Genomic DNA, 15,249 nt, shown 5'->3' on the forward strand with positions numbered 1-15,249 from the left:
GCATGGTAATAACCAGGGGAAGGTTATCAATCATAATGGAAATGTATTTATATTTAGTGATAACTGAAAAAATGGAGTGATAAATACCTTCTGCTGCCTTATTGTGACTTTATAAATATGCCCTTTTTGTGTATACATGCAACTGTTCAATATGACAGCTTCCTCATTTGTCAGCAGGGCTGCTGACAGGGACCGGGATCCCCCTTAATCTCATCCACCTGATGAGACTTCTATCATTACGTCATTGAACACAGCAGTCAGTCATGGTTTTCAGAAATCTTGGCGCAAGAAGAGATCAAGTGAAACGTCAAGATTTCAGAGACTTCTTTACTGCCAGTCAAACCAGCAAATGGGACTTGTTTTCCACAAATAATAAAGCAAAACAAAGATCTTACAAACACATTCACTTTAGGGAAAAAAGGCCTCCAAAAACATTAAAGTGATGTGTCAGTGATCCAGCAAAATAATCTATTCTGTCAGTCCCTCCACTTCTGTTTACGATGAGAGGATAAAGCCGCAGCACTAAGAGATACTTCTCCCATTTCACATCTCATATGCCAACAATTCTGCTGACTCACAGTCATTATTCTTCAGATTTTATTACCTTTTAAGAAAAAATCCAATTCTTCCTGCGGCACCCTGCCATCGGCTTGCTCTATCTTTATGGTCATGTTGAAGGAAAACAGCAGTTTATGCCTCTCGAACAAGCCTGAAATGAAATGGAAATAGTATTGCAGTATGCAGAAGTCAGTGATACTAGGTCAACTGTGTCTGACCAATGTTCAAAACTGGCATTTGGCAGTGCTATCTTACACTTCCATGCTACCATCACCATTATAGATTGTATTAGTTCTGCCTAGGGATGCTCAACGAGATGTCAAGATGCAATATTATGCTTTTTTAGGCAACTGAGTGCAGCTTGTGGACCAATCGAATCCAACCTTGGGTTCATTCATACATTTTCACATTGCACAATTTGCATAAACATTTGCATATTTCTGCATCAAGAATTACTTGCATCTCAATGACTTTCCCTAGTTCAGCCCATATTAATATAGCAGTTAAGCCAGAAGACTGGAAAACTCATTCCATGGGACAACTCACATGTATCAAGAGAACGCAAATATAATTAAGTCCCACACCATTACCCATAAAAATCTCCAGTACCTTTATTTTAGTATATTTAGAACATCTTGGTATATTAAATAAAACCAACATATGAATCAATATAAGATTGAATCAAGATTGCATGATGTATATACATATGAATGTCAGTGTCCGGTTATAACTCTGTCCTGTTGTACTGAGAGCTGTGGGACTCTGCTGCTTTTGTACATTATGGAGGCATTACTGCCACAGCAGCATGCAATAGAAGTTCACCTGATGATCGCAGACAAAGCAGGTATGCTAAACTGAATGACTGCACATTGCAGACCTTCAGCTTCGTAAATTAGGTTCACATATTTCATATTTGCCATTTTTCTATGTCTTATTTTGTTGTGACTTCATTTATCGCAATTTCTTACTGTTATCTTTTCACCTATTGTTCTAAAATGGCAGGATCCCATCCGAACACACAGGATCTGCTTTATACAAGCTAGATGAAGGTGAAAGTAGCAATTTAGCCTACAGCTATAGTTTTTTAATTATTAGCCTCAATATCACTGGCCTTTTCATTTTATAAAATAACAATTTTATTTACCGGTAAACTAAAAACGCACTTCAATCTCAGGTCACAAGGTTTTGATGTAGTGGGAAAACATTTATGCTTCTGAAAATCAGTCTATAAAAGACGATAAAAACACTAACCTGTGCAGCCATAATTGTACACATTGAAAGTCAAGGTGTCCATTATGTTTTTCAACCTCTTGGCCAAGATACCGTCAGGCAAAGACTTCCGCAGGGATAAATCAAACACTGACAGAAATGATGACAGAGAATACTGATACATGGAGTTGACCAATGCCATTTCAGACAGGACAAAGAACAAAATGGCACCACGTTTGGCAGCTGGTCTGTACCCATCTCGCAGTTTATCAATGTCCACTGCAGTCCTCTCTGCCAATTTTAGTTTTTCTGACACCTAATAAAAGAAATGCCAATATTACATTTTCATAATTGTAAATTTCCAGAACTTCTCATTAGTGTCACCTCTCCTTTGGAACCATCTCCACAGCTTGTCTATCGTGCTCCAAGCCTGGAAACCTTCAAATGCACCCTTTCAACACACCTCGCTGCCTCATCCATTAGTGCCTTCATCTACTCATCTAGTGTTATCACCCCACTACCATGTATATTGTAGGCAAGCACAGAAACCTCCCCCCTATTGATTCCTCTTTCTGTTGTTCTTTATCAAATGAACATGCACCAGTATTGGTGATGTTTTAAACCATACATGAACTAAGTATGTATTTTGTACTTGCGCTGCTGGATGTTCAGATTGTAGTAGGTGTTGAATTACTTTTGTATCTTTGTTCCCTGCTATTGTATGTTTCATACTATGTACAACATTACAGAAGATAATGGCACCATATACGGTACATAAAAATAATGCTAAATGTTACTTAAAAATGGAATAACAGCTTCCTTGAGATGAATATTAAGTTTCCTGTGTGACATATCCCTTACTTAACCACTGACGTTTTTTCATCGTCACACAGGAGCAGTGACAGAAAGAAAAATAAAACCGTTCTACAGTTAACCACGGTAAAAGCGTCCAGGTAATTTGAGCCTCATTAACATGTAATAAAAGTAATATAGGCAACTTTTGTTATACTACTGTATGGCAGTCAAGAGAAAACAGAAGGCACACTAGTATCAAATGTCTCTGGATCAGGTCTATTTCTAGATTCACCTCAGACCCCCCCCCCCCCCCCCCCAGATCATATTAAAAAATATGAAAATAATTATTTCTGCGTAAAGACAAATGACAGTGCAGCATAGCATACAATAGACACCTGTCTCTCTTTATACAGTTATCATACATGTCTTTGACCCAAAACAATGTAATCTGTATTAAAAATACAACTGCCCATAAAACACAATACAATTAGTTGTGACAGTGACCATTTGGATTTTTAGGCCATCTCCTAGGTAGCAAATTCAATTCAAGTAGTAATGTAACCGAAAACCTTTCCTCTCAACTGGTATCTTTCCCTCTCTCAACCCCTCCTTCTTGTCTAGCCATTATCCCGTTCTCTTCTTCAATATGCTTCCAAACTATTAGAGCCCATTGTTTAAACACGACTGACTGAATTTATCATGTCCATCTACTACTCGACCCTCTTCAATCTGGCTTTCGATGCACACACTTCACTGCAATGGTTCTCACAAAGGTGGCCAATTACTTCTTCAGAGTCTTGTTACATGGCAATCTCTTCTACTCCTGGATTTTTCAGTCACACTTTCCTACTTTAGACCCTGTTTCTTGGTTTGCTTCCTTATTATCCAAGCACTTGTTCACAATCACTTTTATCTACACCATACGCACACTGTCTAGGTCTCAGCTTTGACTATGACTCTCCTTCACTTATGACTGCCAGAACATGTATAGGACCTGCCACTTATACCAATGCACTATTTACAGAATATATCCCTTCCTTTCCCACTGTGTCTAAAGACTACCAAACTCCTGGTACGCAGTATAACTGACTCTTGCTTCAATTACTGCATCATCATCATCATATCTGGCATTCCACTAACTAGACTTGTGCCTTTACAATCCCTAATGAATGCTACAGCTAGACTTATCTATCCCTCCTCACCTGCTGCATGTAAATCATTCCTCCTGCCCCAGTTGAATTTCCAACCTTAGACATAAATACACCCCTAACCACTATTTCTGCTCCTACAAGGACCTCAGTTGCAACCTCTTTCCATGCATGGTTCTAAGACTTCTCTAGGGCTGCCTCACTCTATGGAATTCTGTTACTCATCCTTTTGTTCGCTCCAACCTTTAATACATTTAAACAAGCCCTCAAACCCACTTTTTCTAGTTCGCCTACCCATCTTCCTCTCTCCCTTAAAATGTACCTGAGCAGAGGCTTGGGTCAAAAAGGAAATACTTACCTAAAGAGAGGGAAGCCTCTGGATTATGTAAATGCTTCCCACAGAGTACTCCGATCCCAGCTCACGGATCTCCCAAAGATTTCTAGCGTACTACACTTGCACGAGTATAGCGATGCCTGTGCAATAAGCCAGAGCCACTCGTGGACGAGGGGTAACATGCTGCTACACAGGAATAGCCGCATTCATGCTTGAAGAGGAGCATGGCATGGATCTTCTGGAGGGTTCAGAGGACAGAAACAAGGAGGACCCAGGAAACCTCTACAGGATTCAGAGGCTACCCTCTTCTTAGGCATGTATTTCCATTTTGACCGAAGTTTTGGCTTGGGTTCACTTTAACCATCTCCAACTGCCCACATTTCTATTCCCCCTACCTATTGTATTCTGTTCTTAATTGTAAGCTTAACTGGGGAGTGACCTAATTTCCTGTGTAATAGTTCACACTTGTTATGCAAGTTAGTCATCTGAATCGTCTGTTTATTGGACTGCATAATTTATTGGGGTTTTCTTAACCACTTGAGGACCACAGTCTTTCTACCCCTTAAGGACCGGCCACTTTTTTTCCATTCAGACCACTGCAGCTTTCACGGTTTATTGCTCGCTCATACAACCTACCACCTAAATGAATTTTGGCTCCTTTTCTTGTCACTAATAAAGCTTTCTTTTGGTGCTATTTGATTGCTCCTGCGATTTTTACTTTTTATTATATTCATCAAAAAAGACATGAATTTTGGCAAAAAAATGATTTTTTTAACTTTCTGTGCTGACAATTTTCAAATAAAGTAAAATTTCTGTATACATGCAGCGCGAAAAATGTGGACAAACATGTTTTTGATAAAAAAAAAACCATTCAGTGTATATTTATTGGTTTGGGTAAAAGTTATAGCGTTTACAAACTATGGTGCAAAAAGTGAATTTTGCCATTTTCAAGCATCTATGACTTTTCTGACCCCCTGTCATGTTTCATGAGGGGCTAGAATTCCAGGATAGTATAAATACCCCCCAAATGACCCCATTTTGGAAAGAAGACATCCCAAAGTATTCACTGAGAGGCATAGTGAGTTCATAGAAGATATTATTTTTTGTCACAAATAAGCGGAAAATGACACTTTGTGACAAAAAAAAAGAAAACAAAAAAGAAAAAAAAAAAGAATCCATTTCTTCTAACTTGCGACAAAAAAAAATGAAATCTGCCACGGACTCACCATGCCCCTCTCTGAATACCTTGAAGTGTCTACTTTCCAAAATGGGGTCATTTGTGGGGTGTGTTTACTGTCCTCGCATTTTGGGGGGTGCTAATTTGTAAGCACCCCTGTAAAGCCTAAAGGTGCTCATTGGACTTTGGGCCCCTTAGCGCAGTTAGGCTGCAAAAAAGTGCCACACATGTGGTATTGCCGTACTCAAGAGAAGTAGTAGAATGTGTTTTGGGGTGTATTTTTACACATACCCATGCTGGGTGGGAGAAATATCTCTGTAAATGACAATTTTTTCATTTTTTTTACACACAATTGTCCATTTACAGAGTTATTTCTCCCACCCAGCATGGGTATGTGTAAAAATACACCCCAAAACACATTGTACTACTTCTCCCGAGTACGGCGATACCACATGTGTGGCACTTTTTGCACCCTAACTGCGCTAAAGGGCCCAAAGTCCAATGAGTACCTTTAGGATTTCACAAGTCATTTTGCGGAATTTGATTTCCAGACTACTCCTCACGGTTTAGGGCCCCTAAAATGCCAGGGCAGTATAGGAACCCCACAAATGACCCCATTTTAGAAAGAAGACACCCCAAGGTATTCCGTTAGGAGTATGGTGAGTTCATAGAAGATTTTATTTTTTGACAAAAGTTAGCGGAAAATTGATTTTTATTGTTTTTTTCACAAAGTGTCATTTTCCACTAACTTGTGACAAAAAATAAAATCTTCTATAAACTCACCATACTACTAATGGAATACCTTGGGGTGTCTTCTTTCTAAAATGGGGTCATTTGTGGGGTTCCTATACTGCCCTGGCATTTTAGGGGCCCTAAACCGTGAGGAGTAGTCTGGAAATCAAATTCCGCAAAATGACCTGTGAAATCCTAAAGGTACTCATTGGACTTTGGGCCCTTTAGCGCAGTTAGGGTGCAAAAAAGTGCCACACATGTGGTATCGCCGTACTCGGGAGAAGTAGTACAATGTGTTTTGGGGTGTATTTTTACACATACCCATGCTGGGTGGGAGAAATAACTCTCTAAATGGACAATTGTGTGTAAAAAAATCAAAAGATTGTCATTTACAGAGGTATTTCTCCCACCCAGCATGGGTATGTGTAAAAATACACCCCAAAACACATTCTACTACTTCTCTTGAGTACGGCAATACCACATGTGTGGCACTTTTTTGCACCCTAACTGCGCTAAAGGGCCCAAAGTCCAATGAGTACCTTTAGGATTTCACAGGTCATTTTGCGGAATTTGATTTCCAGACTACTCCTCACGGTTTAGGGCCCCTAAAATGCCAGTTCAGTATAGGAACCCCACAAATGACCCCATTTTAGAAAGAAGACACCCCAAGGTATTCCGTTAGGAGTATGGTGAGTTCATAGAAGATTTTATTTTTTGTCAAAAGTTAGTGGAAAATGACACTTTGTGAAAAAAACAATACAAATCAATTTTCCGCTAACTTTTGACAAAAAATAAAATCTTCTATGAACTCACCATACTCCTAACGGAATACCTTTGGGTGTCTTCTTTCTAGAATGGGGTCATTTGTGGGGTTACTATACTGCCCTGGCATTTTAGGGGCCCTAAACCGTGAGGAGTAGTCTTGAAACCAAATGTCGCAAAATGACCTGTGAAATCCTAAAGGTACTCATTGGACTTTGGGCCCCTTAGCGTACTTAGGGTGTAAAAAAGTGCCACACATGTGGTACCGCCGTACTCAGGAGAAGTAGTATAATGTGTTTTGGGGTGTATTTTTACACATACCCATGCTAAGTGGGAGAAATATCTCTGTAAATGACAATTGTTTGATTTGTTTTACACACAATTGACCATTTACATAGAAATTTCTCCCACCCAGCATGGGTATGTGTAAAAATACACCCCAAAACACATTATACTACTTTTCCTGAGTACGGCGGTACCACATGTGTGACACTTTTTTGCAGCCTAGGTGCGCTAAGGGGCCCAACGTCCTATTCACGGGTCATTTTGAGGCATTTGTTTTCTAGACTACTCCTCGCGGTTTAGGGCCCCTAAAATGCCAGGGCAGTATAGGAACCCCACAAGTGACCCCATTTTAGAAAGAAGACACCCCAAGGTATTCCGTTAGGTGTATGGCGAGTTCATAGAAGATTTTATTTTTTGTCACAAGTTAGTGAAAAATGACACTTTGTGAAAAAAACCCAATAAATATCAATTTCCGCTAACTTTTGACAAAAAATAAAATCTTCTATGAACTCGTCATACACCTAACAGAATACCTTGGGGTGCCTTTTTTTCTAAAATGGTGTCACTTGTGGGGTTCCTATACCGCCCTGGCATTTTACGGGCCCAAAACCGTGAGTAGTCTGGAAACCAAATGTCTCAAAATGACTGTTCAGGGGTATAAGCATCTGCAAATTTTGATGACAGGTGGTCTATGAGGGGGCGAATTTTGTGGAACCGGTCATAAGCAGGGTGGCCTTTTAGATGACAGGTTGTATTGGGCCTGATCTGATGGATAGGAGTGCTAGGGGGGTGACAGGAGGTGATTGATGGGTGTCTCAGGGGGTGGTTAGAGGGGAAAATAGATGCAATCAATGCACTGGGGAGGTGATCGGAAGGGGGTCTGAGGGGGATCTGAGGGTTTGGCCGAGTGATCAGGAGCCCACACGGGGCAAATTAGGGCCTGATCTGATGGGTAAGTGTGCTAGGGGGTGACAGGAGGTGATTGATGGGTGTCTCAAGGTGTGATTAGAGGGGGGAATAGATGCAAGCAATGCACTGGCGAGGTGATCAGGGCTGGGGTCTGAGGGCATTCTGAGGGTGTGGGCGGGTGATTGAGTGCCCTAGGGGCAGATAGGGGTCTAATCTGATAGGTAGCAGTGACAGGGGGTGATTGATGGGTAATTAGTGGGTGTTTAGGGTAGAGAACAGATGTGAACACTGCACTTGGGAGGTGATCGGACGTCGGATCTGCGGGCGATCTATTGGTGTGGGTGGGTGATCAGATTGCCCGCAAGGGGCAGGTTAGGGGCTGATTGATGGGTGGCAGTGACAGCGGGTGATTGATGGGTGGCAGTGACAGGGGGTGATTGATGGGTGATTGACAGGTGATTGACAGGTGATCAGTGGGTTATTACAGGGAAGGACAGATGTAAATAATGCCCTGGCGAATTGATAAGGGGGGGTCTGAGGGCAATCTGAGCGTGTAGGCGGGTGATTGGGTGCCCGCAAGGGGCAGATTAGGGTCTGATCTGATGGGTAACAGTGACAGGTGGTGATAGGGGGTGATTGATGGGTAATTAGTGGGTGTTTAGAGGAGAGAATAGATGGAAACACTGCGCTTGGGTGGTGATCTGATGTCGGATCTGCGGGCGATCTATTGGTGTGGGTGGGTGATCAGTTTGCCCGCAAGGGGCAGGTTAGGGGCTGATTGATGGGTGGCAGTGACAGGGGTGATTGATGGGTGGCAGTGACAGGGGGTGATTGATGGGTGATTGACAGGTGATTGACAGGTGATCAGTGGGTTATTACAGGGAAGGACAGATGTAAATAATGCCCTGGCGAATTGATAAGGGGGGTCTGAGGGCAATATGAGCGTGTAGGCGGGTGATTGGGTGCCCGCAAGGGGCAGATTAGGGTCTGATCTGATGGGTAACAGTGACAGGTGGTGATAGGGGGTGATTGATGGGTAATTAGTGGGTGTTTAGAGGAGAGAATAGATGGAAACACTGCGCTTGGGTGGTGATCTGATGTCGGATCTGCGGGCGATCTATTGGTGTGGGTGGGTGATCAGTTTGCCCGCAAGGGCGGGTTAGGGGCTGATTGTTGGGTGGTAGTGACAGGGGGTGATTGATGGGTGATAGGTGATTGGCAGGTGATTGACAGGTGATCAGTGGGTTATTACAGGGAAGGACAGATGTAATTAATGCACTGGTGAATTGATAAGGGGGGGGGGGGGGGGTCTGAGGGCAATCTGAGCGTGTGGGCGGGTGATTGGGTGCCCGCAAGGGGCAGCTTAGGGTCTGATCTGATAGGTAACAGTGACAGGTGGTGATAGGGGGTGATTGATGGGTGATTGATGGGTAATTAGTGGGTGTTTAGAGAAGATAACAGATGTAAACAATACATTTGGGAGGTAATCTGACGGCGGGTTTGCGGGCGATCTAATGGTGTGGGTGGGTGATCAGATTGCCCGCAAGGGGCAGGTTAGGGGCTGATTGATGGGTGGCAGTGACAGGGGGTGACAGGGGGTGATTGATGGGTGATAGGTGATTGGCAGGTGATTGACAGGTGATCAGTGGGTTATTACAGGGAAGAACAGATGTAATTAATGCACTGGTGAATTGATAAGGGGGGGTCAGAGGGCAATCTGAGCGTGTTGGCGGGTGATTGGGTGCCCGCAAGGGGCAGATTAGGGTCTGATCTGATAGGTAAAAGTGACAGGTGGTGATAGGGGGTGATTGATGGGTGATTGATGGGTAATTAGTGGGTGTTTAGAGGAGAGAATAGATGTAAACAATGGATTTGGGAGGTGATCTGATGTCGGATCTGCGGGCGATCTATTGGTGTGGGTGGGTGATCAGATTGCCCGCAAGGGGCAGGTTAGGGGCTGATTGTTGGGTGGCAGTGACAGGGGGTGATTGATGGGTGATTGATGGGTGATTGACGGGTGATTGACGGTTGATTGACAGGTTATCAGGGAAGATAGATGCATACAGTACACAGGGGGGGGGGGGTCTGGGGAGAATCTGAGGGGTGGGGGGGTGATCAGGAGGGGGCAGGGGGGGGGGATAAAAAAAAATAGCGTTGACAGATAGTGACAGGGAGTGATTGATGGGTTATTAGGGGGGTGATTGGGTGCAAACAGGGGTCTGGGGGGTGGGCAGGGGGGGGTCTGAGGGGTGCTGTGGGCGATCAGTGGGCGGGGGGGGGGCAGATCAGTGTGTTTGGGTGCAGACTAGGGTGGCTGCAGCCTGCCCTGGTGGTCCCTCGGACACTGGGATCACCAGGGCAGGAGGCAGCCTGTATAATACACTTTGTATACATTACAAAGTGTATTATACACTTTGTAGCGGCGATCGCGGGGTTAACATCCCGCCGGCGCTTCCGTATGGCCGGCGGGATGTTACGGCGGGTGGGCGGAGCCAGTTGCCGGGGGAAGCGCGCGTCATCAATGACGCGATCGCTCCCCCGGCATGCCTAAAGGACGCGCCGCCTGAAGGCGTATTGCGGTCCTTTAGGCGTCCACTTTGCCGCCGCCCATGGGCTGTGGGCGGTCGGCAAGTGGTTAAACAACAGGAAATGATGAGACATAATATAAATATTTAAAGATTTTTTTTTTTTTGGGGGGGGGGGTTAATAATCATGTAGTACATTTATTTGACCAGAGTAAACATTTAAATAGTAACTCTGCATTAAAATGAGGCATAGGGCACCATTCACACTGTCCTTACTATAGCGAGAGGCAGTTACATTTCTTAATTTCATAAAAGGTCTTGACAGAGTTTATCTATTACCCACTGTACTCGCTTTGCCACCTTTCCCACACCACCCGCAATACTCATGTCATTGACAACACTTAATAACTGCAGAGAATGAATGAAGGGTCTACTGCTCATATTCTCTACTACTTCTTACCTCTGTCGCTTTTGACTTAGTCTCTTCCAGCGTGTGAACTAGTTCTACATTGTCCAGCATGTTACCAGTAGAGGTGGCAAGCTCTCTCAATAATGAATCTTCCAAGTCCTTCAGCAGCTTCTTATTTTCACTGGTCTCTTGGATCAGGTGTTCTCTTTGTTCTTCCAACTCTCTTCTTTCAAAGCCAACAATGACACTAAGTAGCTGATCTTCCAGACCCTTCAGTGTAACTGAGAATTACAAAGAAGTTGTAAGCCTAGTGCGGCTTGGTCGTCTTCCTTATCTGTGTTATGTTTTTGTGACTGTTTGTCTTGCATTGTAATCCCTTACTAATTTACTATATACAGATACATATACTGTATGCTCTCTGCTTTATAAATAATGGATATTAATGCATATAGAATACAAAAACAAATTGAAGACTGAGTAGAAAGGACCGTAGTTTGTATTAAGCAATCGAAAACAATTTTCTAATTACATAAAGAAAAAAAATGGAATAATAATGCTATTTATGTATTAATAAACTGTAACAACACTTTTAGATTTGTAGGGCATCATTCAGCAGAGAACCAAGCTATACAGGGAGTGCAGAATTATTAGGCAAATGAGTATTTTGACCACATCATCCTCTTTATGCATGTTGTCTTACTCCAAGCTGTATAGGCTGGAAAGCCTACTACCAATTAAGCATATTAGGTGATGTGCATCTCTGTAATGAGAAGGGATGTGGTCTAATGACATCAACACCCTATATCAGGTGTCCATAATTATTAGGCAACTTCCTTTCCTTTAGCAAAATGGGTCAAAAGAAGGACTTGACAGGCTTAGAAAAGTCAAAAATAGTGAGATATCTTGCAGAGGGATGCAGCACTCTTAAAATTGCAAAGCTTCTGAAGTGTGATCATCGAACAATCAAGCGTTTCATTCAAAATAGTCAACAGGGTCGCAAGAAGCTTGTGGAAAAAAGAAGGCGCAAAATAACTGCCCATGAACTGAGAAAAGTCAAGCGTGCAGCTGCCAAGATGCCACTTGCCACCAGTTTGGCCATATTTCAGAGCTGCAACATCACTGGAGTGCCCAAAAGCACAAGGTGTGCAATACTCAGAGACATGGCCAAGGTAAGAAAGGCTGAAAGACGACCACCACTGAACAAGACACACAAGTTGAAACGTCAAGACTGGGCCAAGAAATATCTCAAGACTGATTTTTCTAAGGTTTTATGGACTGATGAAATGTGAGTGAGTCTTGATGGGCCAGATGAATGGGCCCGTGGCTGGATTGGTAAAGGGCAGAAAGCTCCAGGCCGACTCAGACGCCAGCAAGGTGGAGGTGGAGTACTGGTTTGGGCTGGTATCATCAAAGATGAGCTTGTGTGGCCTTTTCGGGTTGAGGGTGGAGTCAAGCTCAACACCCAGTCCTACTGCCAGTTTCTGGAAGACACCTTCTTCAAGCAGTGGTACAGGAAGAAGTCTGCATCCTTCAAGAAAAACATGATTTTCATGCAGGACAATGCTCCATCACACGCATCCAAGTACTCCACAGCGTGGCTGGCAAGAAAGGGTATAAAAGAAGAAAAACTAATGACATGGCCTCCTTGTTCACCTGATCTAAACCCCATTGAGAACCTGTGGTCCATCATAAAATGTGAGATTTACAAGGAGGGAAAACAGTACACCTCTCTGAACAGTGTCTGGGAGGCTGTGGTTGCTGCTGCACGCAATGTTGATGGTGAACAGATCAAAACTCTCCATGGATGGCAGGCTTTTGAGTGTCCTTGCAAAGAAAGGTGGCTATATTGGTCACTGATTTGTTTTGTTTTTGAATGTCAGAAATGTATATTTGTGAATGTTGAGATGTTATATTGGTTTCACTAATAAAAATAAATAATTGAAATGGGTATATATTTGTTTTTTGTTAAGTTGCCTAATAATTATGCACAGTAATAGTCACCTGCACACAACGATATCCCCCTAAAATAGCTAAAACTAAAAACAAACTAAAAACTATTTTCAAAAATATTCAGCTTTGATATTAATGAGTTTTTTGGGTTTATTGAGAACATGGTTGTTGTTCAATAATAAAATTATTCCTCAAAAATACAACTTGCCTAATAATTCTGCACTCCCTGTACAGTAATGGGGCAAAATAGTACAATGTATTTGTTAAAGGGAACCTGAAGTGAGAGGTATATGGTGGCTGCCATATTTATTTCCTTTTAAACAATACTAGTTGCCTGGCAGTTCTGCCGATCTATTTGGCTGCAGTAGTGTCTGAATCACACCAGAAACTAGCATGTCAGAAACACCTGATCTTCTGCATGCTTGTTCGTGGTCCATGGCTTAAAGTTTTAGAGACAGAGGATCAGCAGGATAGCCAGGCAACTGGTATTGCTTAAAAGGAAATAAATATGGCAGCCTCCATATCCCACTAACTTCAGGTGTGTGTCAATGAATCTGATTTCACCAGGTGATAACTGTTGTAACCTTTGTACAATAACTTATTTGGCAACAATAACATTTAAATTCATTGCATACAGCTTTGCAATTGGTACATGGTGTTTTCAGAATTAAATTATGTAAGCTATCTTTATATTTCCCTACATCCCCAAGTTCATTTATTATTTCATTTGAATGACATCATTAGATTTATAGGCAATAGAATAGGGAACAACTATGATGGCCCTCTCATGCTATTAGTTAGGATGGGCAGAACTGTTTGCAAGCGAACAGTTCCTGTGTAATAACCTCGGAGTCACATCCGTGTCACAGAGGTCCCTCAGTAGTGCACAGGCATTGTCCTGGCGGCCTCACGTCCTTAATCGTGCACCTGTGGCCAGGGGAGCACTCTGCGCATGTGGTCACACTCACACAGTGCGCTTCCGTTCACACGATCAAGGAAGCGCGCCACTCAGGCAGCTCCTGCACACTACTAAGGGACCTCAGTGACATGGAAGTGACCCCGAGGTCAGTACACAGGTACTGTTCACTCGCGAACAGTTCTGGCCATCCTTAGCTATTAGCATGACATCAAACAAAGCTGACCCCACTCTGATTGTGTTATTGTTTCATGCATTGCGGGACTTAAAGAGGCACTGTAGTGATATGTAGTATTACGTAGTAAATTATTCAGGATACTTACTGTTACATTAATTACCCTGGTTTCAGCATCAGAAACACTTACTGTATCTATATATTGCTGTATAATGGTAAATAGCCCTACCTTCCCAGTGATGTCAGAGTCTAGGCTGATTAGCTGAAAAGAGGAAGCATCACAGTCATGTCAAGCTCAAAGTAAGTGAACTCCCTGGGACACTGTCCACTTGCTCGGGTGCTGAAGTGTGGTGTTCAGGATAATTCAGATTTCCAAATTCAATATCAGGAATTTGAACGCCAACACTACCTGCTACACTAAAAATGTTGCCACCTGTGATAAATATCTACTTCACTGCAAATAAAACCGTATGTAACCCAGCCTTCAGGATGCGCACCGTCTTACAAAAATACTTACTATGCACTATGTTTTCTATTAGAGAAAATCATATATACACTCACCTGTGTAATTGATCACCATGGCTTTACCAAAAACTGAAGGGGAGTACTTGGGATTTGCCAGTTTTGTGTTTAAGTACAGTTTGAAATTTGGATCGTAATCCACCTCTTTGTCTCCAAGAATGATGAACTGGCGGCCTTGAGCACCCTTAATATTTTTCTCCAAAACATTGTCAATCACAGGGTCAATATACTCATCCACGTCTTGAAACAGGAATGGGAAGCCAAATTTTATAGCCATTTCCAGTTGTTTCAAGAAATCAGGATCATTAAAAGAAGAAATCTAGAATACACCAAAAAGTTAAATATAATATATCTGACAGTAGTGAATAACATCTAGAACTTCAGAAGCAAATGCTGCTATTCATTTATGAAAGGAATATTTAACAACAGAAGTGATTAAAAACTCTGTAACTACTGCATTAAAAAATGTTTAAAGACAGGACATGTTTTGCTGTATGATCCCGGGTGATAGTAGCCATTAGGACCTGGGTTCATTGGAACAGGTATCATACACCCATTGAGGTGTTCAGTGAGGTCTGTAATACGTACACATGGGGCAGCCATGTGGTCCATATGATGTTATATTTTGCCTGTACCTGGAATTATATTTAGCTAAATATGCTATTGTTTGTTGTAATGCCATACTGTGTTGCAGTTTCCGTAGGCCGACCCTGCTGGTTGGCTTCTGATTGTAATACGCCATATTGTGATACGGTGTGCTGTTTTCTATGTGTGTTTGTTTTACTCTGCTTTGAAAAAAGTTTTAAATAAAGAATCTTGAAAAAAAAAAGACTAGTTCTAATT

General features: G+C 42.4%; 1 protein-coding gene and 1 long non-coding RNA gene across 2 annotated transcripts in view; one reads left to right on the forward strand and one right to left on the reverse strand.

Annotated features, from left to right (window-relative positions):
• DNAH10 (dynein axonemal heavy chain 10) overlaps positions 1–15,249 on the reverse strand; it is a 182,728-nt gene that overhangs the window by 33,542 nt on the left and 133,937 nt on the right. Inside the window, exons 63-66 of the mRNA XM_068244102.1 lie at positions 14,446–14,725; positions 10,895–11,124; positions 1,810–2,083; positions 605–709 (exon numbers count right to left, since the gene is read on the reverse strand). Coding sequence (XP_068100203.1) covers positions 605–709; positions 1,810–2,083; positions 10,895–11,124; positions 14,446–14,725 — 889 coding nt within the window. The remainder of the gene's footprint in view (positions 1–604; positions 710–1,809; positions 2,084–10,894; positions 11,125–14,445; positions 14,726–15,249) is intronic.
• Positions 1–15,249, forward strand: part of LOC137524367 (uncharacterized) — a 46,264-nt gene that overhangs the window by 13,281 nt on the left and 17,734 nt on the right. Inside the window, exon 2 of the long non-coding RNA XR_011022663.1 lies at positions 2,661–2,720. This is a non-coding gene — a long non-coding RNA (uncharacterized lncRNA). The remainder of the gene's footprint in view (positions 1–2,660; positions 2,721–15,249) is intronic.

This window comes from Hyperolius riggenbachi, chromosome 1 (genome assembly GCF_040937935.1).
Source record: "Hyperolius riggenbachi isolate aHypRig1 chromosome 1, aHypRig1.pri, whole genome shotgun sequence".
In the NCBI taxonomy this organism is placed as follows: Eukaryota; Metazoa; Chordata; class Amphibia; order Anura; family Hyperoliidae; genus Hyperolius; species Hyperolius riggenbachi.